General features: G+C 44.2%; 1 protein-coding gene across 2 annotated transcripts in view; it reads left to right on the top strand.

Annotated features, from left to right (window-relative positions):
• Positions 1-26,945, top strand: part of LOC139054901 (uncharacterized) — a 443,055-nt gene that overhangs the window by 153,248 nt on the left and 262,862 nt on the right. For both annotated transcript variants that reach the window (XM_070532627.1, XM_070532629.1), the window contains exon 2: positions 12,111-12,179. In XM_070532627.1, the coding sequence (XP_070388728.1) occupies positions 12,111-12,179 (69 nt within the window). The remainder of the gene's footprint in view (positions 1-12,110; positions 12,180-26,945) is intronic.

Below are 26,945 nucleotides of genomic sequence, written 5' to 3'. Positions count from 1 at the left end.
CAGCCGCTCAATCTCTAGGCGCTTCATTTCGAGTGCGTCGCGCACAACACGGTTGCGCTCTTCTTTTTACTCTAGGCGCTTACGCTCTTCTTTTTCCGCTAGGCGCTTACGCTCTTCTACTTTCTCTGCAATGCTATCTAGGCATTTCTTCAGTCCATCGTCGTGTGCCGCGATCGCTTCGATCGCCTCAATGACCTCCGGCTTTCGCTTTGATTCGGCGATTTGGAGGCCCAACTCTTTGGCCAACCTCAATAGTTCCGGCTTCTTCAGTGCCTTCAAGTTCATGGCTGCCCTTAGCGCTGCTAACTCTTCACTCTATAACAGCCTGGACGTACTCAAAACTTTCGTCAACGGTTGAAGAAAAAATCACTGCACTAAACTTTCCAAAAAATACATAAAGCCAAGTGATATCTCAGTGAAGAAAAGCCATGCACTCACCATATGCCGTCATGAATCCAGACACCTTCCTTCCGAACGTTGTCGTCAGGACGAATAGGCTACGATCTCGTAGTTGTGGTCCAAGTTGGGGTATCCAGGGTTCCGTATCCCACCGCTGCCACCAGTTTCTTGCGTACTCCAGGGTAGCATATCGTACTGCTGCCGAGAAGTAGCGATGCCTGCCTATCAAAGCTCGACTGACGTTACTTATTGGGTAGCGTGGCGTTGTCGGCGTGCTGCAGGCATCCGGTAGACCATGGCGACCAAGCAAGGGTAAGACGATTTATATCGCGAAACTTGCACTGTTTATTCAAAAGTAGAAGAAAGAAAAATGAGAAGAGCATGAAGTGAATAAAATTACATTTCGGAGCCCCTTGATCTCGATCTTGGAGCCCTTTGAGCGGGATCTTGCTTCCGTAGACGTCACGTGACCGGCACAGAAAGAGGGTCCAACCTCCTCTGGTTATGCCGAGGTTGCTTAAGATAGGAGGTCGTCCCGCCTCCTGGAATTGTAGACGCCTGTCCATTTCTTCTGCGCGTTGCGGGTTCGTGGAAGTTCTCCTCTAGTTCCAATTCGAGGAAAGGACCTCTCTGAACTCGCACACCCACACAAACATACACACACAAAAGAGGCCTGTACACTGCGGGGCTTACGACAGACAGGCAGACACTCGAATTCGTCTTGGCGAATTAGGAAGTCACGCTTCATTTCGACGAGGCCTGGTGGAAGAAGGTCGGGTGAGAGAAAGTTCTTTGTGCACGAGGTGCGGGATGCCAACAATCGCAGGCGAACTCACGCCTCATTTCGACGAGGCAGGTTGAGATGGCCAGTTGAAATTCCTCTCTGCATGTGGTGGCAGACGCCAACCCTAATAGTGCTTTTTACATGCATCTTGCTGTTTCTTATGTTGACCGGGTGTCTTTGGTCCACGACATTTTATCTCAGGTGTTATATGCGCTATAGGCGTTCTGTGTTGACTAGAACCCGCAGAACTGCGGGTATTTAAGCAAGAAGTTCTTCGAAAATAAAACCAGTTGTTACTAAACGGTCGTCCTTGTCTTGCTCCTCTTGTTTGTCTCTGTTTGTATGCGCACATAAAGATTTATAAAACATGAATCTGTTCCAACAAGGCCGACTCGCAGTTAGGCTTCGATTCAGTTACAGCAATGAAATAACTTAGGAAATACAGCGTGTAACGAGTGTTCTCAGAGAAGGAAAAACAGAAACAATGGATCATTCGGGCTACTTCTTTTTATCTGTACTCGCGTTAAGCAACGTCCGGAAGATAGATGATAACTTATAATATAGATTGATCTAACAAATGGAAGACCCTATAAAACACAACAGGGGACATTTCTTCAGCTGTTGAGCGTATTCACGAACGCACCTGGACTCGACCCCTCCCCCCCCCCCCCCCCCGGCCCCAACCTCGAAATTCTCTTTGAGGGCTGTTTTGGTTTCACAAATCGCCCTCCACTCGAATCGCGCCTGGAGTGAAGGAGATCTCGAGCGTCTTACTTAATAAATCTCAAGGTGGCCCCACAACTATACGTTGAATCGCTCGAGTTCAGTTAGTGCCTAAACTTGAATTCCCTGTGATCTGTGTGTCACCTCGTCGGCCTTTTTTCCTGTGGATGCCAGTTACCTCCGTAGCTTTTCATTTGTTAACGATGCTGTGGATATTCAAGGGCACCATTTAGGGACCAGAGCGATCCTCTCGAGCACTCTGACAACGGAATTATTGCCCTGCGGCGCCGAGAGAAATCAAACATGCTGCCAAGAAGACTGCGAGCTAGTGCAGTGACTGTCGTCTTGCATCGTGCATGAGCCAGTTGATGACCTTCATACGGGTGCTCTTCGTGCGAGGGTTTCAAAACTACTATCGGTGCCAGTGCGTTCACGTGTTTCTCGCGATTATTCGCACGGAGCTGCACCTGTTCAAACCCGGCGCGATACATAACTGCGGTGGAATTCTAACCTCTGAAAAGAAAATAACTACGTAAATTCATGCTTTTAGTGTCTGTATTGCTCGTGTGCGTGCATTTCTTGTGCTAGCGCCACCAGTCGCCCTGTGGGCGGGGTTTGTATAAGGATATATCGTCACTGACTAAGCTCATTCAAGGACGGCGAAGCCAACCGCATCAGGGCGATCATCTTTATAAAGGAGCAGATGCTTTCACTTTGACTTTTTCAATTTTCTATGATTTAGTTCGCTAGTAAAAACAAGAAATGTACTGTAATTTCGCGTGGACCGCGCGCAATTGGTGGAATTTAAAGTCAGAAGCAATAATTACGTGACCGTTGCATCAAAATATCCACTTTAATTAGATTATGTCTATGAACATTAGACTCCAACCAGGGAGTTACAAGCCATTAAACGGCATTAAGAATTACACCTGCGCGTATACACAGTTGAATCGAATGTTTTATTTGAATAAAAAACACAAAATAACAATACAAGAGACTAAAGTTTTTGTCATCATCATCATCATCATCGCCAGCCTAGTTACGCCCACTGCAGGGTAAAGGCCTCTCCCATACTTCTCCAACTACCCTGGTCATGTACAAATTGTTGCCATGTTGGCCTTGCAAACTTCTTAATCTCATCGGCCCACCTAACTTTCTGCCGCCCTCTGCTACGCTTCCCTTCCCTTGGAGTCCATTACATAACTCTTAATGACCGTCGGTTGTCTTCCCTCCTCATTACATGACCTGCCCATGCGCATTTCTTTTTCTTGATTTCAACTAAGATATAATTAATTCGCGTTTGTTCCCTCACCCAATCTGCTCTTTTCTTATCCCTTAACGTTACACCTATCATTCTTCTTTCCATAGCTCGTTGCGTCGTCCTCAATTTAAGTAGAACCCTGTTTGTAAGCCTCCAGGTTTCTGCCCCTTACATGAGTACTGGTAAGACACAGCTGTTATAAACTTTCCTCTTGAGGGATAATGGCAACCTGCTGTTCATGATCTGAGAATGCCTGCCAAACGCACCCCAGCCCATTTTTATTCTTCTGATTATTTCGGTGTCATGATCGCGATCAGCAGTCACTACCTGTCCTAAGTAGATGTATTCCCTTACCACTTACTGTGCCTCACTACCTATCGTAAACTGCTGTTATCTTCCGAGACTGTTAAACATTACTTTAGTTTTCTGCAGATTAATTTTAGAACCACCCTTCGGCTTTGCCTCTCCCCGTCAGTGAGCATGCATTGCAGTTGATCCCCTGAGTTACTAAGCAAGGCAATATTATCAGCGAATCGCAAGTTACTGAGGTATTCTTCATTAACTCTTATCCCCAAATCTTCCCAATCCAGGTCTCTGAATACCTCCTGTAAACACGCTGTGAATAGCATTGGAGAGATCGTGTCTCCCTGCCTGACGCCATTCTGTATTGGGATTTTGATGCTTTCTTTATGGAGGACTGCGGTGGCTGGGGAGCCGCTATAGATATCATTCAGTATTTTTACATACGGCTCGTCTACACCCCTATTCCGCAATACCTCCATCACTGCTGAGGTTTCGACTGAATCAAACGCTTTCTCGTAATCAATGAAAGCTATATATAAAGGTGTGTATATGCCGCACATTTTTCTATCACCTGATTGATAGTGTGAATATGGTCTTTTGTTGAGTAGGCTTTACGGAATGCTGCCTGGTTCCTTGGTTGATGGAAGTCTAAGGTGTTCCTGATTCTATTTGCAATTACCTTATTAAATACGTACTTCGTAGGCAACGGACAATAAGCTGATCGGTCTATAATTTTTCAAGTCTTTGGTGTCCCCTTTCTGATGGATTAGAATTATGTTAGCGTTCTTCCAAGATTCCGGTACGCTCGATATCATGAGTCATTGCGTATAGAGGGTGGCCAGTTTCTCTAGAACAATCCGCCCACCAACCTTCAACAAGTATGCTGTTACCTGATCCTCTCCAGCTGTCTTCCCCCTTTGCATATCTCCCAAGGTTTTCTTTACTTATTGCGGCGTTACCTGTGCGATTTCGAATTCCTCTAGACTATTTTCTCTTCTATTATCGTCGTGGGTGCCACTGGTACTGTATAATTCTCTGTAGAACTCCTCAGTCACTTGAACTATCCCATCCACATTAGTAATGATATTGCCGGCTTTGTCTCTTAACGCATACATCTGATTGTTGCCAATTCCTAGTTTATTCTTCACTGCTTTTAGGCTTCCCCCGTTCCTGAGAGCACGTTCATTTCTACCCATATTATACTACCTTATGTCAGCTATCTTACGCTTATTAATTAACTTGGAAAGTTCTGTCAGTTCTATTCTAGCTGTAGGGTTAGAGGCTTTCATACATTGGCGTTTCTTGATCAGATCTTTCGTCTCCTGCGATAGCTTACTGGTATCCTGTCTAACGAAGTTACCACCGATTTATATTGCACACTCCTTAATGATGCTTTCTAGATGGCCACGCAGTTAAAGCCGAATACCTGTTCTGTAGCTTGATCTGGAACTCCTCTATTTTCCCTCTTACCGCTAACTCATTGATCGGCTTCTTATGTGCCACTTTTTTTTTCCGTTCCCTCCTCAGGTCTAGGCTAATTCGAGTTCTTACCATCCTATGGTCACTGCACCGCACCATGCTGACCACGTCCACATCTTGTATGATACCAGTGTTACCAGGATACCAGAATACCAGGGTTAGTCTCGCCGTTCGTGCTCCTCCATGTCCACTTTCGGCTATCCCGCTTGCGGAAGAAGGTATTCATTATCCGCATTTTATTCTGTTCCCCAAACTCTACTAATAACTCTCCCCTGCTAGTCCTATTGCCCATGCCATATCCCCCTACTGCCTTATTACCAGCCTGCTTCTTGCGTACCTTTGCATTGAAGTCGCCCATCAGAAAAGTGTATTTTGTTTTGACTTTACGAATCACCGATTCCCTTCATAGAAGCTTTCGACTTCCTGGTCATCATGACTGGATATAGGGGCGTAGACCTGTACAATTTCATTTTGTAACTCTTATTAAGTTTCACAACAAGACCTGCCACCCACTCGTTAATGCAATAGAATTCCTGTACGTTACCAGCTATATTCTTATTATCACGAATCCGACTCCTAGTTCTCGTCTCACCGCTAAGCCCCGGTAGCACAGGACGTACCCGCTTTTTAGTACTGTGTATGCTTCTTTTGGCCTCCTTTCTTCAGTGAGCCCTATTATATCCCATTTACTGCCCTCTAATTCCTCCAATAGCACTGCTAGACTCGCCTCACTAGATAACGTTCCAGCGTTAAGCGTTGCCAGGTTCATATTCCAATGGTGGCTTGCCTGGAGCCAGGGATTCTTAGCGCCCTCTCCTGCGTCGCAGGTCTTACCGCCACCGTGGACAGTTGCATCGCAGCTGCTGGGGACTGAGGACCGGGTTTTGATTGTTGTGTTCTTATAGGAGGTGTTGGCCAAGTACTGCACCAGGGTCGCCAATCCTGTTCTGGTGAGGGAGTGCGTTAACGGTTCTGGCCACCGGGATCAGGCCACACTCCAGGCCTGTTTATGCAATTTTATCAACGCGCGGATTTCTTTCTTTTTTTTAATCCGTTGGAAAATTGCGCGGCACCGGGATTAGAACCACGGACTTCCTTGAACGCGAGGCAGGTGTTCTACCTCTACGCTACCGCTGTACCTGTTTTTGTACATCACCTTATTTTTGTTGTTTATAAAAAAGCTGTAGCAGTGCCATGACAGCTCCTAAAACACACATTATTACCAAGTGGTAATTGATACAGCTCGCGTACACTGTTGTGAACATTCCAGTTCTTTAGAGGGTTAATGATGTAATTGTTAGATCGCTGTATGTCTGTCTGGCAGCGCAAGCTCCAGAGAAACTGAAGAATGTTTCTTTGGAAACATAAACAACACTATGAGCTCATTATTTTAAAGAATAATTGCGTACTAGAACACAAAAGTCTTAAACGAATGTAAATATTATGAAATGTAAACTTAAGAAAGCGAATATAGTACCTAAGCTTTTTTTCAAGGGCCTTGACATCATTGTATGTTTATCACCAACCCCTTGTCTTATGCAGGGACGACGCTTCCAACACAAGCACGCAGAGTAGCTGCCTTTCCAAGTGTGCTGTGTGTACTGCGTCTGCATAGGTGTGCAAGTGAAGAGCTTCAGTTAATGTGTTTTGTTGCGCCGCAAGCGTTGTCGCACTATTCTGGCTAACGCGTATATCTTAACGCATCTGGCATCCTATCAGGTATTACATCACCACTAAAAGCAGTTTGACTCCATGTCTTTGCTTTCATGGACACGTTGTAGCTGTAGTGATTGTATTTTTAATCCAGGTTTCTTTTATTCAGCAGTATTTATTAAAACAGTATGTACCCCTTATTTACTCGTTATTTCCGGTCAATCCAAGTGCCAATTTTCTTCTAAAACAACCAATTAGCGTTATGCTCGTCTTTTTGTACTTTGATAGTGTGTAAATAAAGCGTGAACTCTGATCCTATAAGCAGAAGCGTCGTAAATATATTCTACAATAAAAGACAATCTGTATTCTACTGAGTGTCCTGTCGGGGTGTAGGCATCCGGTGGCATGTAAAGGTAAATTCTTGCAGAATATATGCTGTTTCTGCTCTGGTTCTAGCTTCAATGAAATATGAGGAACGGAACAGTAAGCTTCTTCCATTGGATGGGGATGACAATTGGCTGCCATGGGACTTGCACAACTTCAGCAATTTGCCGAGGAGCAAAACCCAGGGTAGCAACGTGTCTTGTGGGATTCCAAAATATGCCAAGTGGTCGTGCAGAGTGTCACAATGACGATGCTGCAAAATACAGTGTAGAGTGCATCACTTCCATTACCGTTACAACTATCAAAATTATGGCACATTTCTTAATATACATTAGCTCATGCTAAAGTGGGTTAACCATACCTCTAAATACTAGAGTGCTGGCCAGAAATGCTACGAAATTGCTGCATCATCGATTGTGCGCAGTAAAAAGCTCACCTTGCAACACATCATGGGCAACTGATGACTTCGCACATCATAATCTTGAGTATACGCTCTACAAAACAACTTTATACGACAATTTAAGACGAATGGATACCTATGGCATAGCTATTTCATGCTCGCAGTTCAAAATCCATTTCGCCATTTTGTCAATGTAGGAAGACATAACATAAATATTATTACCAAGTTTATGAAAACAAGCACAGACTAAGTACTGGTTAGGTTAGACAAGTACTTCTTCAGCAGCTAGATTCTTTCAGTTAAGCGAGCTGGTGCAATTCCAACAGGCAGGCTTTCAGGTCTGGCACGAGACTTACTGTGCGGCACATACGTTTATTTTTTCATCAACTAGTCTTTCCAAGACCCACATCCTACACAAGTAACTTCCCTGAGCCTAAGCAGCGGAAAGGAAGAGACATAGCGTAACTAAAAATATGTGGCCATTGCGTGAATTTGAAAGCGCCATTTACGGAAAGTGCATCCGATACTAGCATCTAGCACGTTTAAAAGAAAGCTCAGGCAAAGAAGCCCAAATGCTGGTGATGAACTACCAACAAGTAAATTTTCGTAAGTTAAAAACACTGCGTACCATATATGTGAAGCGAGGAAGCACTGGAAATGCAGCCACCGGTGCTGGTTCATTGACCATATGTGCTACAATGTCAACGAACCGAGTAACCACCACGGCTTCTAAAACAAAACACAGGAATCGAAAACGCTTGTTTTTTTCAACCTGCCAGTGTTATGCAATGAAACATATGCATTATGTCACATGTATGCTATAACTGCTTCCCCTCCACTGTAAGATTCCATACGCGATACTGGAATGATCACTGGACACTGGCGTCGATGGGCACATTCTGCATTTTTATTTAAAAAAGCGGCACCAACAGGAGATTGTCGCGTCGAATCTCCCACAAGCTCCAATTAGCAAAAAAATATGTTTTGCGCCTGCTTATGTTGCCTCAAGAATGCTTCAGGTGCTAATGCTCGCAGCATGAACAACTACAGTTAGCCATGCTTGAGCACGTCGGAAATGTTTTAGCGACAGCGCCACAGCAACCTCACGAAAACCACACCAGCATAATGTGTTTCCATGCAAAAATGACTCACTCGCCTTCATTTTCTGTCCTGTTGCTTTTAGCAAACTTTCAGCATCACTCGGTCTTGAAGGTAAGCAAAGCTGCCATTGACCGTTCCATCTATGGCCTCCTTCTAAGTCAATCCGGCTTGGTCACAATACACAGACGGCCAAATGACCCATAACAACCGCGACTAACAACTGCAACGTGAACCACCTAGGAAACAAAGAGCAGTGGACGAATTCCAGCGCTAATTTACTTGCTTTTCAGTTATGCGCCAGGCTCTCAGCTGTTGGAGTGCGATTGCTGTCAGACCTCAAACACAGCTCCCGCTTGATCGATTGGTCGAATGCTCAAAGTGGCAGTGTTGCCAAGCTGAAGTTGTGCATGGCGTTGTGTAGTCGTTTGATTGGAAAGACGAATTACCTGAAACACGTATCTGTCTTAAATAATTGTAGTTCTTAAAACCACATTCAGATATAGTCTGATATCAGACGTTTTTCACAGTTGATGCACTTCGGTGGTGTCAAGGGCGCATTTCCAAGGCGTTCCTCGGTGGAGGAAAAGTAGAGTAGTGTGCATGACGCTTAGCGGCACCTTGAGCGAAAGAAGCCCCTCACCACAGCTTGACTGAGTCGAGGAGAAGCGTTGATTGAAAGCGTTCTTAGGAATTACGGGGGTAAAAATGCTAATGATCGCGATGATGTACTGAATCTTTTTCTCAGAAGGTATGCAGGGTGGATGTCACATTACATGGCAAGTATACTTCAGAATTGTTTGCAGATGCATTGACAGCCGGAACATTGGCGCAGTTGAGTAATTAAACCGGTACTTATTGACCGTAATAGAACCCATGGTGGGGATCAGCGCCCAGTGCCACCTCCATCAGGATGCTGGAAATTTCTTTAACACATTGTAGTAAAGGGCATTCTGGACCACAATGGAGAAAATAACGCACTTTGTAATTATTAGCGCACACTCAGAAGCGGTAGGGAAGGGAGCTTTTATTCGCATCACTAAATGGAAGAGAATACTTCCCCGTATTGCATACGAAACATCTTATTGATGAATGCAGGCCGATTTGCGTCCTTAGGTGTTACAACAGCACGTAACCGAAGATGGAATGATCATATACATAACTGATGTAAGATGTCTTATCAAAAATTAGGGCCCGTAGTAACAAAACTGGAGCATGCAACACGGGATATAAGTCTTTTTGCATAAGAAACATTCGTCAGACAGGTCTAAGCATACACCTTGGTCATTTGAAGTCCTGACCAAAAGTGACTTCAATGAAATTCAGAAAACATTCAGTCTAGCTGCGCGTTTCACATCCTTGAAATATTGTAGGGCAGTTTGTAACAGAAATGCTAAAGATTGGCAATATAAGTCAACTGGAAATATGCACAAAGATATATCAAATTATAAGCCAGTTTCAGACAAAGTCAATTGGCAACCACACATATCTTGGACCCCGGGAAAATGGCATCCACAACTAAATAACGATTATGTTTTTCGGCCTTATTGTGGTCTTGTTCATCCTTATTGACATGTGTGCTGTTGCGTTTATCCGGGACTGCATTTCACTCGCTGACAACTTAAGGTTATCGCTCAGCGTAATTCACGCCTGCAAGTCGCACCCATGTCCTGTAAACTGCTGTAATTAAGCCCTTGGCCTCATGAAAGCCCATGAAGACGGGTGTTAAAAGCGTTTTTCTTCTGTTACCACCTGTACAATTCCCTGCTACCTTTGCCAATGTCGAATTGAGTAGAACACAGCATTGTGGCGTTCGGGGAGCTCAAATATCCTAGTGAGGCAAGCATATCTCCGGACAATTTTTTGTTTGTTGAGATGGTATTCAAATCAACGTTCAATTTATTGAAATCAATTTAAAATCAACTTTATGCAGTGGAACAACGACGTCTATCGGCAAAAGATGGGAATGTGCATCGGCTCGTGTATTGCCCCATCTTAAGCAATTTGGTCTCATCTGAGCTTGTTAGAGACTTGTTTGGTCATTTCGAGGGTACAAAAGCACAAAAGACTTTCAGATACGTACAAAATTTTGTTGTTTTCGATGACTGGGCATAAGATCATTTTCAAGGTGATGGCGCTAAAGTTCTGGGTTTGTTTTTTAAGCATCTTCACCCTCTTGATTTTGTTTGAATGGCCTGATGAAGGGTCATTCGATTCCACAATTTCGTGCTCGTTTTCTCTGACCACCGTTTATTCTCGGCCTCCCACCCTCGAATGACTTTTGCTTTTGCATTCGAATCTTCTAAACGGGCAAACAGGTGCATCTAAATATTGTGCTCTAACAATGGTGTAAAAAATTGTCATGTCACCACTTCTTGAAGAGCAGTTTTCAGCAGCCGAAGCTCCGTTTAATGGAGGTTGGTTACCTAAACTACACTTTGGAGTCAGTTGCTGAAAAACAGCTCGGAAAATTCACGTAAGCGTGGGGGAAGCTGGCCCTCAAAATACAGCTGTGTCTTGCAAGAAACACACCGCTGTAATTGCATGTATGCATCAGCTTTCAAAGCAGCTCAAGACAGTCGATCTTCGCGAAAACATAAAGTTTTTGTTTCTATTCCCGAGAAGCTCATGAAGAACCGATAAAATAGAATATAATAAACAGCCCAAGAATGAGTTCGTACAGCTCAAGGCGCCTGTTGTTTGCCATATTTGTCTGTACGGATGAAGATGCTATTTTGGGCAGTCCAGCAAATGCCCAAGTCACAGGTTAAGGGAAAACTGCAATGAGGTTATGAGTTGTGATCTCAATGCTTCCTAGCCCTTCTTGCTCATGTGCGGGGATGTCGTCCCTATTTATGTAGAATCGCCAGCCCATAGGGCAACATAGTCCTGAACTCACTCGTTTATTCGTTGAGGCGGAAAAAATCGATGCGTTAGACAGTTCAAGCATAAGCAAGCCATCGATAGCACTATCTTCAGAGGAGTTCAAATTTTCGCGAAACAAGATAATGTTTTCCTTGCTGGCAATTTTACTTAGTAATCGTTGGTGAGGTCTCTTTGTGCGCATGTGCTGAGGTTCCTCATGTGATCGCTGGGTGTCATTGCGTGTCATATAGTTTGGCCTGTATTCGAAATAAACATTTTTGTTTTTAATAGCGCTGCGTGTGTATGCTTTGTTCTTCTTGTGGCCCTGAGGTATTTATCCCTGCAGTTAAATAGCTGCAGAACATGCTTGAATAGTCATCATGGATAGCATTTGACTTAGTGTTTTTCGTCCTATTATTTACGAACTTGTATAACACAGCTGATGACATCGGCGACCAGTGTGGTTGGAAAAGAGGAAACATAGATCGTGATATGGGTGGCTGAGATGCTCGACAGTAAATGGAGTAGGGGCTATAGAACAAATGAATTCAAGAGCCTTGAGAGACACCGCACAAGGGAACGAGTTGGTGCTAAATGACGAAGGTAAAGAAGAGCGTTTCTTTTTTTCTATCATGCTGCCCTCATCAGAACACAGCCGCCGCGTTCTGAAACGGAACGCCGCGCTCTCCAACAGGCTGCCATTCGCTAGTAGAGGTGGAGTCAAATAAAACAAAATGCGGCAATCGCACCCTCTCTCGCAGGTCCGGGATTTCACCGTTTGTGGGGTTCTCAAGTGTGCCTTGGCGACATTACTCCTCGCTGCTTACTTTGTGAGTATTGACGCCAAGTTATTTATATCTTATACCGCGTAAAATGCACCCAACTGTGCTAAATATAGTAGTGCAAGTTAGGCAGAAATTAAGATTTCATCATCCAAAGTGCATCTGTACTGGCCTTTCGCGTTCCCTCGTCTCTACAGCCTTGCCATGACTTGTAAACCTTTCTCGTAATTGGGCCTTATTCATATGAGCATAGGTCCTCTATACTGCATCTCTGCATATGTGTCAATCTGTGCCCCTTTTCTAATAGGTAACTTTCACAAACAAATGTAATTTAGAAGAACTTGTTGTTGGGCGAGTTGGTACGTATTAGCGAACATTGTTTACCTGCGCTAACAAATTGCGCCCGTCCTTGTCTCATGCTGTCTCTGCGGTCCGTTTGTTAGCGCAGTTAAGCAATGTTTTCACCAACAAGCCGAATGATAATTAAGCATTTAGACCATGGGCTGTACAAACGTGAACCGCTAAGAGTGTTAGTGGTAGTTTCACCAAAATGGAATCTTGGTGCACCTGTAGGTTTAAAAGGGTGACGACAACCATGCCTCAATAATCTGCACCAGGTAATATATATATATATATATATATATATATATATATATATATATATATATATATATATATATATATATATATATATATATATATGTATATATATATATATATATATATATATATATATATTATTGTAGCTTACTCGCCGCCGTTGCCAGCCTCTTATCTATTTCTTAATTCCTTACTCTGAAGATGGGTAAAAAAAGGACACCGACCACTGAAAGCATAGAAGAAAAGACGTTTCGGCTCCCCTGACGGGAGCCTCGTTCACAATGAAATCAAGGACGGGCGATAGAATATTAATATGGCTTTAAAATATGACGTAAGTATGACGTAAATATGACGTAAACGCGGTGAGGAATGCAGGGTCATGAGAGAAGCGAACAAGGCCAGGAGCGATATTTAATTCTCTAGATAGCGCATGCCCACAGGGAAAATGAGAACGTCACCATACCGAGTGCATAAAACATAAAATAAAACATAATCGGAGGAGGTGACGACGTGCATACGTTCTTCATAGTTAGGAAGAGAATAACCGGTTAGATTCAGGTGTACGGGTCGCTCACGACAATAGATAGCAGCGGGCCCCGAAGACAAGAAAACCAATCCTCGGGAACACTCGGGGCAGACAACAAGAACAATGTGACAACGTATTCCGTTAATGAATACTCGAACTGTACATTGCGCAATGGGACGAAGAACGACGCTCGCCGCTGCACGAAGCGATGAGCCGTAATAATGCGACATCACTTTCCGGAGGCGAGAACAAAAGTCTGCCCGAATAGTCGAAATGGCGGCACTTGTGTCAATGAGAGCTGAGACGGGTAGGGATTGCAGTTTCCCCTCCTAAAACTGCATCGGAGAGTTTACCCTGCAGGGCGCGTTGGAGACATGAGAAGCAGGTCGGAGAGGTGATACGGAACGACGACGTGGAGAGGGCGACCTGCGCCAAGATTTTCGAGAATTCAGAAGCGTGCTGGTAGGGTACGGAGGAGAGAGCGATCAGTGAAAGGAAGAGCGGTAGGAAGACCTCTGGTAGCCCGTGACGTGACGGACGGCTCTTCGCTCTTCGGATGTAAAACCACGCGGCTCATACTGCTGACTCCGTTGGCAGAACCGGGAGATATGCTCGCAGTAGCCACAATAGTAGCAAATGAGTCGAGCACGAAGCGGAGCGGTAAGGCTGTGCACGCACAGGTGGCGACAATGAAGCCACAGGGACATAGTGCATTGTTTGTAGAGGGGCTGCGTTGACCGGAAGGAGTGCCGCGACGTCGGCATATGTAGGCACCTGTCGAGCTCAGGAACCGTCGGACCACGTTAGATGTAATGGCCATCTCTTGCTTGATTATCTCGCGGAAGCCGCTGGCAGAAGGAGCGACACCAGCTTCTGGCGCACAGGAAGAGCACCGTCCATGGAGTCACTCTCTTACGATATCACGTATGATCATGCTCCTATTCTACTGCTGAAGGCGAACGAAGGTCTGTGTTATCCGTGCATAGCCGTAGGGATAGAAGTTCATCGAGGCACTCGCAAGTGGCTATTACATCTTGGATGGCGGCAGGATTTTTTGTGGCGACTGCGCGAAAGGCGATCAAAATTTTCAAACATTCCTGCATAACTCTGAGGTTTCAAACAGTGTTGATCACTTAAAACTTATTGTGCGCAGCAAACAGGGACGAAGAATAGAAGAAACACAAGGACGAGCGCTTTCCTTGTGTTTCTTCTATTCTTCGTCTCTGTGTGTAGCGCACAATAAGTTTTAAGATGAATTTGTTCCAACTAGGCCGACTCGCAGTGTTGATCACTGTAGCGAAACTGGTGACAATGTCAACTTGCTCTCGCTAGAAATCAAGGCCTTGCGCGAGGAACTCGCAACGACGAGGAAAACTAATGAGCAACTCATTTCTGAAAATAGACAGTTGCAGATGAAAGTAGAAGAGTTAGAACAATATGTCTGTTCTAACAGCATTGAAATTAAGGGTGCTTCTTATGAGGGAGTGCCACTTGACATTGTCAAAAAAGTATGTGTTGCTATTCGTGAGCCAGTTACCGAATCTGACATTGATACTTGCCATAGGGTGGGTACAAGTAAGCAAGGAAGTAGAAGTATTGTACATTTTGTGCGTCACGACATACGCAATGCTGTTCTCATGAAAGCCAGGCAAGAAAGGACTCTTGCTAAAGCAATTGGTTTGAAGGCTTCAGCTCCAACCTTTGTAAACGAAAACCTAACGCAGCAAGGTAAACAATTACTTGGTGCTGTGGTGGCAAAGAAACTAGAAGTTGACTAAATTCGTGTGGACGCAGGGAGGAAAAATCTTTGCAGTGAAATCGGAAGCATCAGAGAAGCTTAGAATCTGTTGTCGGGAGATGCTGACAAGATGAGTCAATAGTTAATTTCATGACATTATGTGTTTTGCGACCTGCCTCAAGATGGCTAAGAAGGCAGGTTGACAATATTATGACCAATATAGGCTCTGTCATACCTTGAACGTGTTTTCTAAGCAGTTCGCTGCATTTCCTTTAAATGTTCGAAGTATTAAAAATAACAACAGATGGCCGCAGTTTGTTTTTTGAGTGCCTTGACATTAAATTTGATGTTTTGTTATTTACTGAATCCTGGTTAACTCCAAATGACAGACCACCACACTTTGTAGGATAGGTTTATAATGGCATTGTCCATCCTTCTAACCGAGGCGGTGGAATTTGTCTGTATGTTGAAGATTCCCTCACCCATGATGTTACTGACGAAATGACCTGTATGATGCCTAGTATCGAATGTGTCACAGTCCGTGTGCAAAATGTTATCGTTGCAGCTGTTTATCGGACTCTCGCTGGGTATAAGTCTGAATTTTTAAAATTTTATAGAAACATTACTGCGAAAAATTCATTTGATGTGTAGTCGATTTCTTATCAAGACGATGTCAACATTGATATGCTCAGTGGGGATGCATCTTGTAAACAGTTAGAAACTATTCTTGGTTCATTTGCTGGCTCAAATGTCATTACGCAACCTACTCGTCTTACTGACCACAGTGCCAGCTTACTTGACATCAGTATAACAAACACCCAAACACAAAATTGCACTAGTGGTAGTTTATCACTCGACATTAGTGATCACCTTCGGATCTTTACATTTTTGCCACTCGCCAGCGACAGGCTCGACTTTCATGAAAAGTCAAACTATCCTAAGATAAATTCACATCCGCTACGCCAATTTTATTATGGGCTGCAAGATACAAACTGGAACCTCCTTTACGCAGAAAGTGACCCTGACAAATCATACCGCCTTTTCTTTCACACACTTAAGGCTATCTATGACAGATCCTTCCCGCTTGTTCAATGCTCGTCGAGGCAAAAAGAATTCGTAAACGCTGCATTAGTCAATGCTTGTACAAAAGTATCAAAACTAAAAATAACATGTATCACGCATTTGTACAGACACAGGACGCTGCCCTGCTCAACGAATACAAAAAACAGCGAAATAAATTAAATACCGACTTGAAAAAAAGCTGACTTACTATTATCAATCTCTTTTCGCAAGGATATTTAATGATCCTAGAAAGCTTTGGAACGAGGTCAACAAACTCTCAAACAATTGGAAACTGAAGCGTCCTATTAGTATTGCAGCTTTTGCGCACGTTAAAACGGAGGTTGACGCATTCACAGAAATGAATAAATACTGTGAAACGAGCGCAGCAAAAGACAAATAAAAAACAACGCGCAGCGCAGTGGCACATAAAAGAATAGAGCGCGAGAAGGAAAGCGGAAAAGGAGCGGAGGGGAAACAACCTGCGCATGCGCTGAGCTGGCGGTGGCCACTGCATCGGCCACCTGAAAAATTATGGACCGATCAGCTTACTCTCTGTTGCCTACAAACTATTTACTACGGTAATTGCCAATAGAATCAGGGACACCTTAGACTTCTGTCAACCAAAGGAACAGGCAAGTTTTCGTAAACGCTACTCAACAACAGACCATATTCATACTATCAATCAGGTGATAGAGAAATGTGCGAAATATAACCAACCCTTAAGTATAACTTTCATTGATTACGAGAAAGCTTTTGATTCAGTCAAAACCTCAGTAGTCATGGAAGCATTGCGGAATCAGGGTGTCGACGAGCCGTATGTAAAAATACTGAAAGACATCTATAGCGGCTCCACAGCCACCGTAGTCCTCCATAAAGAAAGCATCAAAATACCAATAAAGAAAGGCGTGAGGCAGGGAGATACGATCTCTCCAATGCTATTCACAGCATGATTACAGGAGGTATTCAGACACCTGGATTGGGAAGAATTGGGGATAAGAGTTCATGGAGAATACTTTAGTAACTTGCGATTCGCTAATGATATTGCCTTGCTTAGTAACTCAGGGGACCAGGCATTCTCGACCAGGCATCTTGTGCGTTAGCGAAACTTCGATACATTATATAAGGCCGAGATGAGGTTTCTTGAGCGTGCTGCGTCGTGAATGTTTGGTTAGATGCATGAATGAATGTTTGCTCTGTGCGCATGTGTTGACTGACGATATATATGTGCTTGCGTTCTGTAAGTAGAACAGTTGCGAGTGGTGCCCGGTTCCGTTCTCTTCCATTGTGAGTGTCCGTTCATTTAGCGTCTTCATATTTTATAAAAACCGAAGGTCATTAAGGGTTACGGACTGGATTCCAAGGGAAGGGAAGCGTAGCAGTGAGCGGGGGAATGTTAGGTGGGCGGATGAGATTAAGAAGTTTGCTGGGACGACATGGCCACAATTAGTACATCACCGGGGTACTTGGAGAAGTATGGGAGAGGCCTTTGCCCTGCAGTGGGCGCAACCAGGCTGATGATGATGATGATGATGATGATGACGACGACGACGACGACGACGACGGCATCGGCAAAGCTGCGAGAAAGACTCGACGTGACGTTCGCTTGGGTGTTGTCGCCACTGACAATGATGGCACGACTGCCCCATACCGAAGAGCCGTTGGTGGAACGAAAGCGTAAGAAAAGTGTAGTTCCATGCAAGACGGGCTGTGCGGCAACGACAGCTACGATATTGCGCAAGAGTAGCACGCGTCGTCTGTATGGAAAGAAAGTGTTGCATGAGCATAGGTGTGCCTACGGAGGCTGCTGTGGTGAACACCCGCGTATCCCCCTGAGCTGCCACACTTCCCTCCGTATTCAATGTGCCACACGAGACAGATTGTCAACGCCAGTTGCGCTACTCACCATATTATGTTCCTTATATAAACTGTGTACCTATTTATTCATAATACAGAATATTAACAGGTGAAGTAAAAGCAAGCAGGGAGCTGTGCTCAAATTTTACCTTATTGAGCCTCGTAGTCGTTTGTGATTTTTTCCCTGTGTTTCCATATATCTATTGCCTTCATTTAATCATATACCAAGGTATTTGCATGATTTTACCCGAAGTATTTCCTGGCCCTGTATTGACACGGCCTCCTCACTGTATTCATTGAATAACATAAAACCTGATTTTGTAATGGTAAGTATTAATCCAAAATCCTCACATTTCTGTCCACAGATATTAGCTAAACGGTGCATATCACTTTGCTTATTAGCAAGCGAGACAATGGCCTCCGCATCAAGTTAGTTAGGAAGCTGCAGCTCTTCTGTTGTTCCTGTCGATTTGTGCCAGGCAAAAAACCCGATATTGATTTCTTCTAACGCCATTCCTATCCGTAGGATGTACATCATAACTAGCAAAAGGGATAAAGGGCACCCATGTCTAAGTTCCTTGTTGATATCAATGTGTTCCTCGCTCTTCATCCATTTCCATTCGACACAAATGGTATTTTTAGGTTAAAATAATAATAATAATAATAATAATAATAATAATAATAATAATAATATATTCAGCCTCAGTAACTCCTTAGTAATCCGTCCACCTCAATTTCTGCCACCCCCTGCTACGCTTCCCTTCCCTTGGAATCCATTCCGTAACCCTTAATGGCCATCGGTTATCTTCGCTCCTCATTACATGTGCTGGGCAAGCCCATTTCTTTTTCTTCATTTTAACTAAGATCTCATTAACTCGCGTTTGTTCCCTCACCCAATCTGCTCTTTTCTTATCCCTTAACGTTAAACCTATCATTCTTCTTTCCATAGCTCGTTGCGTCGTCCTTAATTTGAGTAGAACCCTTTGCGTAAGCATCCAGGTTTCTGAACAATAGGTGAGTACTGGTAAGACATAGCTATTATACACTTTTCTCTTGAGGGATAATGACAACCTGCTGTTCATCATCTGAGAATGCCTGCCAAACGTACCCCAGCCCATTCTTATTCTTCTAATTATTTCCGTCTCATGATCCGGATCCGCCGTCACTACCAGACCTAAGTAGATATATTCCCTTACGACTTCCAGCGCCTCACTGCCTATAGTAAATGACTGTTCTCTTCCGAAAATATTAAAGATTACTTTAGTTTTCTGCAGATTAATGTTTAGACCCACCCTTCCACTTTGCCTGTCCAGGTCAGTGAGCATGCATTGCACTTGGTGCCCTGGGTTACTGAGCAAGGCAATATCATCAGCGAATTGAAAGTTACAAAGGTATTCTCCATAAACTCCTATCCCCAATTCATCCCAATGCAGGTCTGAATACCGCCTGTAAAGACGTAGTGAATAGCATTGGATAGATCGTATCTCCCTGCCTGACGCCCTTCTTTATTGCGATTTTGTTGCTTTCTTTATGGAGCACTACGGTGGCTGTGGAGCCACTATAGATATCTTTCAGTATTTATACAAACCGCTCGTCTACAACCTGAGTCTGTAATACCTGCATGGCTGCTGAAGTTTCGACTGAATCAAACGCTTTCTCGTAATCAATGAAAGGTATATAAAACGGTTCGTTACACATATTTCGCTATCACCTGATCGATACTGTGAATATGGTCTATTCTTGAGTAGCTTTACCAAACGCTGCCGGGTCCGTTGGGTAACAGGAGTCTAAGGTGTTCCTGATTCTGTTTGCGATTACCTTAGTAAATACGTTGTAAGCCACAGACAGCGAGCTGTTCGGTCTAATATTTTCCAAGTCTTTGGAGTCCCCTTTCTTAAGAATTAGGATTATCTCAGAGTTCTTTCAAGATTCCAGTACGCTCGAAGTCATGAGGCATTACGTATACAGGGTGGCCCGTTTTTCTAGAACAATCTGCCCGCCATCCTTCAACAAATCTGCTTTTACGTGATCGCCCCAGCTGCCTTCCCCTTTCGCATAGCTCCCAAGGCTTTCTTTACTTCTTCCGGCGTTACTCGTGTGATTTCAAATTCCTCTAGACTATTCTCTCTTCCATTATCGGCGTGGTCGCCACTGGTATTGTATAAATCTCTATAGAACTCGTCAGCCACTTGAACTATCTCATCCATATTTGTAATGATATTGCCGGCTTTGTCTGTTAACGCATGGATCTGATTCTTGCCTATTCCTAGTTTCTTCTTCACTGCTTTTAGGCTGCCTGCGTTTATGAGAGTATGTTCAATTTTGTCCAAATTATACTTCCTTATGTCAGCTGTCTTACGCTTGTTGAATAACCTCGAAAGTTCTTCCAGTTCTATCCTAGCTCTAGGGTCAGAGGCTTTCATACATCGGCGTTTCTTTATCAGATATTTCATCTCCTGCAATAGCTTACTTGAATGCTGTCTAACGGAGTCACCACTGACTTCTATAGCACACTCCGTGATAATGGCCCTAAGATTGTCGTTCATTGCTTCAACACTAAGGTCCTCTTCGCGAGTTAAAGCCGAATACCTGTTCTCTGCGTGGATCCGGTATTCCTTTATTCTCCCTCTTACCGTTACCTCATTGAACACCTTCTTATGTACCAGTTTCTTCCGTTCCCTCCTGAAGTCTAGGGTAATTCGTGTTCTTACCATCCTATGTTCACTGCACCGCACCTTGCCGAGAAGGTACATATATTGTATGATGCCAAGGTTATTGCGGAGACAGGCCACCATTGGAATATGACTGTGGCAACATATAACGCTAGAACGCTATCTAGTGAGGTGAGTCTAGCAGTGCTATTGGAGGAATTAGAGGGCAGTAAATGGGATATAGTAGGGCTCAGTGAAGTTAGGAGGCCAAAAGAGACATATACAGTGCTAAAAAGTGGGCACGTCCTGTGCTACCGGGCCTTGCCGGAAAGACGAGAACTAGGAGTCAGATTCCTGATTAAAAAAATATAGCTGGTAACATACAGGAATTCTATAGCATTAACGAGAGACTGGCAGGTCTTGTTGTGAAACTTAATAACAGGTAACAAATGAAAGATGTACAGGTCTACGCCCCTACATCCAGTCATGATGAGCAGGAAGACGAAAGCTTCTATGAAAGCATGGAATTGGCGATAGGTAAAATGAAAACAAAATACACAATACTGATGGGCGATTTCAATGCCAAGGTATGCAAGAAGCACGCTGGAGACAAGGCAGTGGGTGAATATGGCGTAGGCACTAGGAATAGCAGGGGAGAGTTATTAGTAGAGTTTGCGGAACAGAATAATATGTGGATAATGAACACCTACTTCCGCAAACGGGATAGCCGAAAGTGGACGTGGAGGAGCCCGAACGGCAAGACTAGAAATGAAATAGACTTCATACTCTGCACTAACCCTGGCATCATACAAGCTGTGGACGTGCTCAGTAAAGTGAGCTGCAGTGGCCATAGAATGGTAAGAACTTTAATTAGCCTAGACCTGAGGAGGGAACGGAAGAAACTGGTACATAAGAAGCCGATTAATGAATTAGCGTTACGAGGGAAAATAGAGGCATTCCAGATCAAGTTAAACAGAACAGGTATTCGGCTTTAACTCAGGAAGAAGACCTTAGTGTTGAAGCAATGTATGACAATTTCGTGGGCATCATTAAGGAGTGTGCAATAGGAGTCGGTGGTAACTCCGTTAGACAGGATACCAGTAAGCTATCGCAGGAGACGAAAGGTCTGATCAAGTAATGCAAATGTATGGAAGCCTCTAACCCTACAACTAGAATGGAACTGCCAGAACTTTCGAAGGTAATCAACAAGCGTCAGGCAGCTAACATAAGGATGTATAATATGGATAGAATTGAACAGACTCTCAGGAACGGAGGAAGCCTAAAAGCACTGGAGAAGAAACTAGGAATTGGCAAGAATCAGATGTACGCGTTAAGAGACAAAGCCGGCAATATCATTACTAATATGGATGAGATAGTTCAAGCGGCTGAGGAGTTCTATATAGATTTATACAGTACCAGTGGCCCCCACAATGCCAATGGAAGAGAGTATACTCTAGAGGAATTCGAAATCCCACAGGTAACACCGGACGAAGTAAAGAAAGCCTTGCGAGCTACGCAAAGGGGGAAGGCAGCTGGGGAGGATCAGGTAACAGCAGATTTGTTGAAGGGCGGTGGGCAGATAGTTCTAGAGAAACTGGCCACCCTGTATACGAAGTATCTGATGATCTCGAGAGTACCGGAATCTTGGAAGAATTCTAACATAATCTTAATCCAAAAGAAAGTGGGCACCAAAGACTTGAAAAATTATAGACCGATCAGCTTACTGTCCGTTGCCTACAAGCTATTTACTAAGGTAATTGCAAATAGAATCGGGAACACTTTAAACATCTGTCAAGCAAAGGACCAGGCACGATTCCGCAAAAGCTAGTCAACAATAGACCATATTCACACTATCAATCAGGTGATAGAGAAATGTGCGGAATATAACCAACCCTTATATACAGCTTTCATTGATTACGACAAAGCATTTGATTCTGTCGAAACCTCAGCAGTCATGGAGGCATTACGGAATCAGGGTGTAGATAAGCCGTATGTAAAAAATACTTAAAATCTATAGCGGCTCCACAGCCACCGTAGTTCTCCATAATGAAAGCAACAAAATTCCAATGAATGCGTCAGGCAGGGAGATACGATCTATCCAATGCTATTCACAGCGTATATGCAGGAGGTATTCAGAGTAATACCTCCTGGATTAGGACGAATTGGGGACAAAAGTTAATGGAGAATACCTTAGTAACTTGGGATTCGCTTATGAAATTTCCTAGCTTAGTAACTCAGAGGACCAATTGCAATCCGTGCTCACTGACCTGGAGAGGCAAAGCAGAAGAGTGGGTTTAAAGATTAATTTGCAAAAACTAAAGTAATGTTTAACAGTCTTTCAATAGAACAGCAACTTACAATAAGTAGCGAGGCACTAGAAGTGGTAAGGCAATAGATCTACTTAAGGCAGGTAGTGAGGGTGGATCCAGATCATGAGAAGCAAATAATTAGAAGAATAAGAATGGGCTGGGGTGTGTTTGGCAGGCATTCTCAGATCATGAACAGCAGGTTGGCATTATCCTTCAAGAGAAAAATGTATAATAGCTGTGTCTTACCAGTACTCACCGACGGGGCAGAAACCTGGAGGCTCAAGAAAAGGGTTAAATTGAGGACGACGCAACGAGCTATGGAAAGACGAATGATGGGTGTAACGTTAAGGGATAAGAAAAGAGCAGATTGGGTGAGGGAACAAACGCGAGTTAATGACATCTTAGTGGAAATCAAGAAAAAGAAATGGGGATGGGCAGGACATGTAATGAGGAGGGAAGATAACCGATGGTCATTAAGGGTTACGGACTGGATTCCAGGGGAAGGGAAGCGTAGCAGGGGGCGGCAGAAAGTTATGTGGGCAGATGAGATTAAGAATTTCGCAGGGACGACATGGCCACAATTGGTACATGACCGGAGTTGTTGCAGAAGTATGGGAGAGGCCTTTGCCCTGCAGTGGGCGTAACCAGGCTGGTGATGATGATGATGAAGTTATATTTCTTTTCTAGTCTCGCCATTCGGGCTCCTCCACGTCCTCTTTCGGCTATCCCGCTTGCGGATGAAGGTATTCATTATCCGCCAAATAATCAAGGTTAATCTTCCTCAAAAACTGTACACCGCCATTCCCTATGCCTTTCCCTTCTAGAATATCACTTCAAATCTTGCGGTCTACGTTCACATAGACTACGGTAATGTCTAAAATCCACATGTAATGGTCTACCTTCTCTGAGCATTTCAATACACTGAGTGAGGACAAAGAAGTTGTCATGCAGACGCCTACCGATTCCGAAGCCATTCTCAATTTCCACCAATATTTCATTATTCTCTGCCCATGCTTGCAGCTTTAATCGCCTGCATTGCTATCCTGCGTATCATGGTCTATATGAGTATGGTCTATATGCGTATAGACCATACTCATATGGCGTATGGTCTATATGAGTGCATTCTTTTCCGCTTTACATCTATAAATAAATTCTTGCTTACTTCTGCCCAAGTGTATGTTTTTCTTCGGATATTTAAAGGCTTTTCTACTGCTTTTAGCAGATCATCCTTACATTTCGGTTCTAGTTCATTAGTCTACCTATTGGCAGGAATCTCGTCCAGCCCTGTGGCTGCTCGGTAGGAATTTTCTGTTCGAACTTTTCTTCCAGTTGAAGTTTGTCAGCACCAGCTGCTTTTCTGCCACGTTCTCTTTCATGCTCTTTTTTCCATCATAAATGGTTTTCTCTTTGTTCTGGGGAACATAAAGGCAACGGTAACCAACTTGGCTTGCTTATTCGGCTCCGGCAATGACATCGCGGGCATACTCCAGGAGAGTAGGCAGCATTGTACCAAAAGGCACTACTGGATCTTGGCCGTACAACAAATACAAGTGCAAGCAAGCTGCAGCGTCGTGACGCAATGATTTTTGTGCAAATAAGACAAATGGAGTAACGTATGCGACCGGGCTAACACAAACGTAACCAGTATTCCAGTCATGATGGTAATCAGAAGCATACAGGGAGAGTACGTCCCTCATTGTTTGAATAAGCCATTAAAAATCAGTCGTCTCCGGATTGAAAGCAGTAAGAGTTTTGTCTTGGAAGAACAGGAACAGAGCATGTCCACAACTTTAGAGAGGAAGGAGCGACCCCTGGCGGCTGGAAGGTGACTAGGAGTGCCGTGGTGTAGAATGATACTGTGCAACAGGAAGTCGGCTACGTCTGTTACAGAGGAGGTTAGAAGAGGTCTGGGGATCGAGAGCCGACTTGTATATTAAGTTGCGACGGCAATCCAATGTTTCCAGAATCAGACGTGGAGAAAGGTCCAAGGAGGTCTACACCAACACAAATAGAAGGGTTCGGCGTCAACTTCACGAGTTTGGAGTTGACCAGCAGGGAGAGCAGACGGCTTCTTACGGCGCTGTGACATAGCGGTACTAAGCAGTTCGGTACAAAGCAGGCAAAAAAAATCGTCGCCAGGAACGGTCGTACGTACGAGATTCCCCGAGGTGACTAGAAGTTGGTACATTGTGTAGCTGGGAGAAAACAGTGGTACGAAGACGCCGGGGAGAGACTAGCATATCTCAGGTCCACTATGGTGCCTGCTGCACCAATCGAAAGTGCCGTCCTGGAGTTGGAACATGCGAAAGGAGTGATCACTTTAACAAGATGTATGCTTGCCCATGATACCATGTATGTTTGGATCTCGACGCTGTTCGGCACCGAGGTCAACGAAAGAAAATAGCGAAAATACCGAATCAGCATTGGTCGAAGGAACATCAGGACGATCGACTGTGTGGCGGGACAAGCAGCCGGCATCTTGGTGTAATAGACCTGACTTGTAGGCAACATAACTGTAGGCATTATCTACATAAATGATAAATAGGATCAGCTGGAGCAGTGGTAATTCCCGCAGAATCTGTCACCATCAAATTCAAGACGTCTCGCATGACATAATCAACGGCTGCAGAATTTGCAGCTATCCGTGCTGCTTTGCATATTATTGGTCGTAAATCAACACATTCTGTGTCCATCTTTTGTGAATGCTGTCCTCTTTCAACCACGGACCTATTGTGCAATTAGTCGCAGACATCCCACTACTTCTCCATCACGCAATCGACAAGGGGCACATCATCAGCTACCAGCGGATACCGGGTCACTGCGGAATTTTGGGAAAATCACAGTGTGGACGACGCTGCCTGATCAGACCACGATGGTGCCCATATTATAACCATACCACTGTCAAGAACAGATGCAGCCGCAGGTCTTCGCTCCGTCACACGCGAGCTTACGCAAACTGTGGAACACCGGTGAATTCACGAACGCACGTCTTGACATATTGGATCCACACTTGCAACTCCCTCTTCCACCAGGGCTACCATGAGCGGAAGCAACACTTCTGTGCCGCCTATCGCTCCTCGTGGAATTAACGAACTCCATTACCACTCTGCAACTGAGAGTGCGCTAAAGATTCTCGGCCCAGTTCACAACATAAGTATACGACCGGAAACAGGTGCCTTTAGAACGAGCCCTGTTGAAAGTCTGTACATCGAGTCCAACGAATGGTCCTTACACCTACGCAGGAAATTCTTAAGTCTTTTATACTACACTGAGGTAAAATCAAACACCGAGCATCCATGCCATTCCACCGTTAGCGACCTGTCTGCTTCCAGATTTTACCGTAATCGCTCCCTTATTAGAACTCTTTTGAGCCTGCGCTTGGAAGCAATAGCAGAAGAAACAGACATCCATCTCCCAGAAAATATTCTAGTGCCTCCCATTCGCCTTCCACCGCCTTGGGAATGGCAGACCAGGGTGTGCGACATCTCTTTTGTCGAAATAACGAAACATGCACCTGAGGCACATATACAATCACACTTCCTCGAAATTCAAGCGAAGTACTGCTGTGCCATGTTTTATACAGATGCTTCCAAATCATCTGCTGGTGTCGCGTATGCAGCTCATGGGCCATTTTTTTTCACCTCCGGTACTCTAAATCCAAACACAAGAATTTTCATGGCTGAAGCGTACGCGATACTGTCAGCTGTAAAACACATCACACAAAGAAATCTCAATAAGGCCATCATCTTCACAGATTCATTAAGCGTAATACGGGCCCTAATGAATTATCGAAAACATACGAATCCTGTTTCTAATGAACTATACAAAAAACTTTGCTTAGCCTTATTCTACAACCAAAATATCGTCCTATGTTGGTTACCTGGCCATAGGGGCATGAAAGGTAATGTAGCTGCTGATGAAAGTGCAACGTCAGTCGCCTTTAATGAAACGAATGTGAATAAACCTATACCAGCCACAGAACTTAAGCCCTTCTTACGCTATAAACTGAGGAAATACTGGCAGGATCAATGGGATAATGCAGTAGGGAAAAAGCTGCACGTTATCAGACCCAAA

This window comes from Dermacentor albipictus, chromosome 1 (genome assembly GCF_038994185.2).
Source record: "Dermacentor albipictus isolate Rhodes 1998 colony chromosome 1, USDA_Dalb.pri_finalv2, whole genome shotgun sequence".
Taxonomy (NCBI): domain Eukaryota; kingdom Metazoa; phylum Arthropoda; class Arachnida; order Ixodida; family Ixodidae; genus Dermacentor; species Dermacentor albipictus.
The sequence above is the reverse complement of the archived record's forward strand: the minus strand, read 5'-3'. Positions and strand labels throughout refer to the sequence as shown.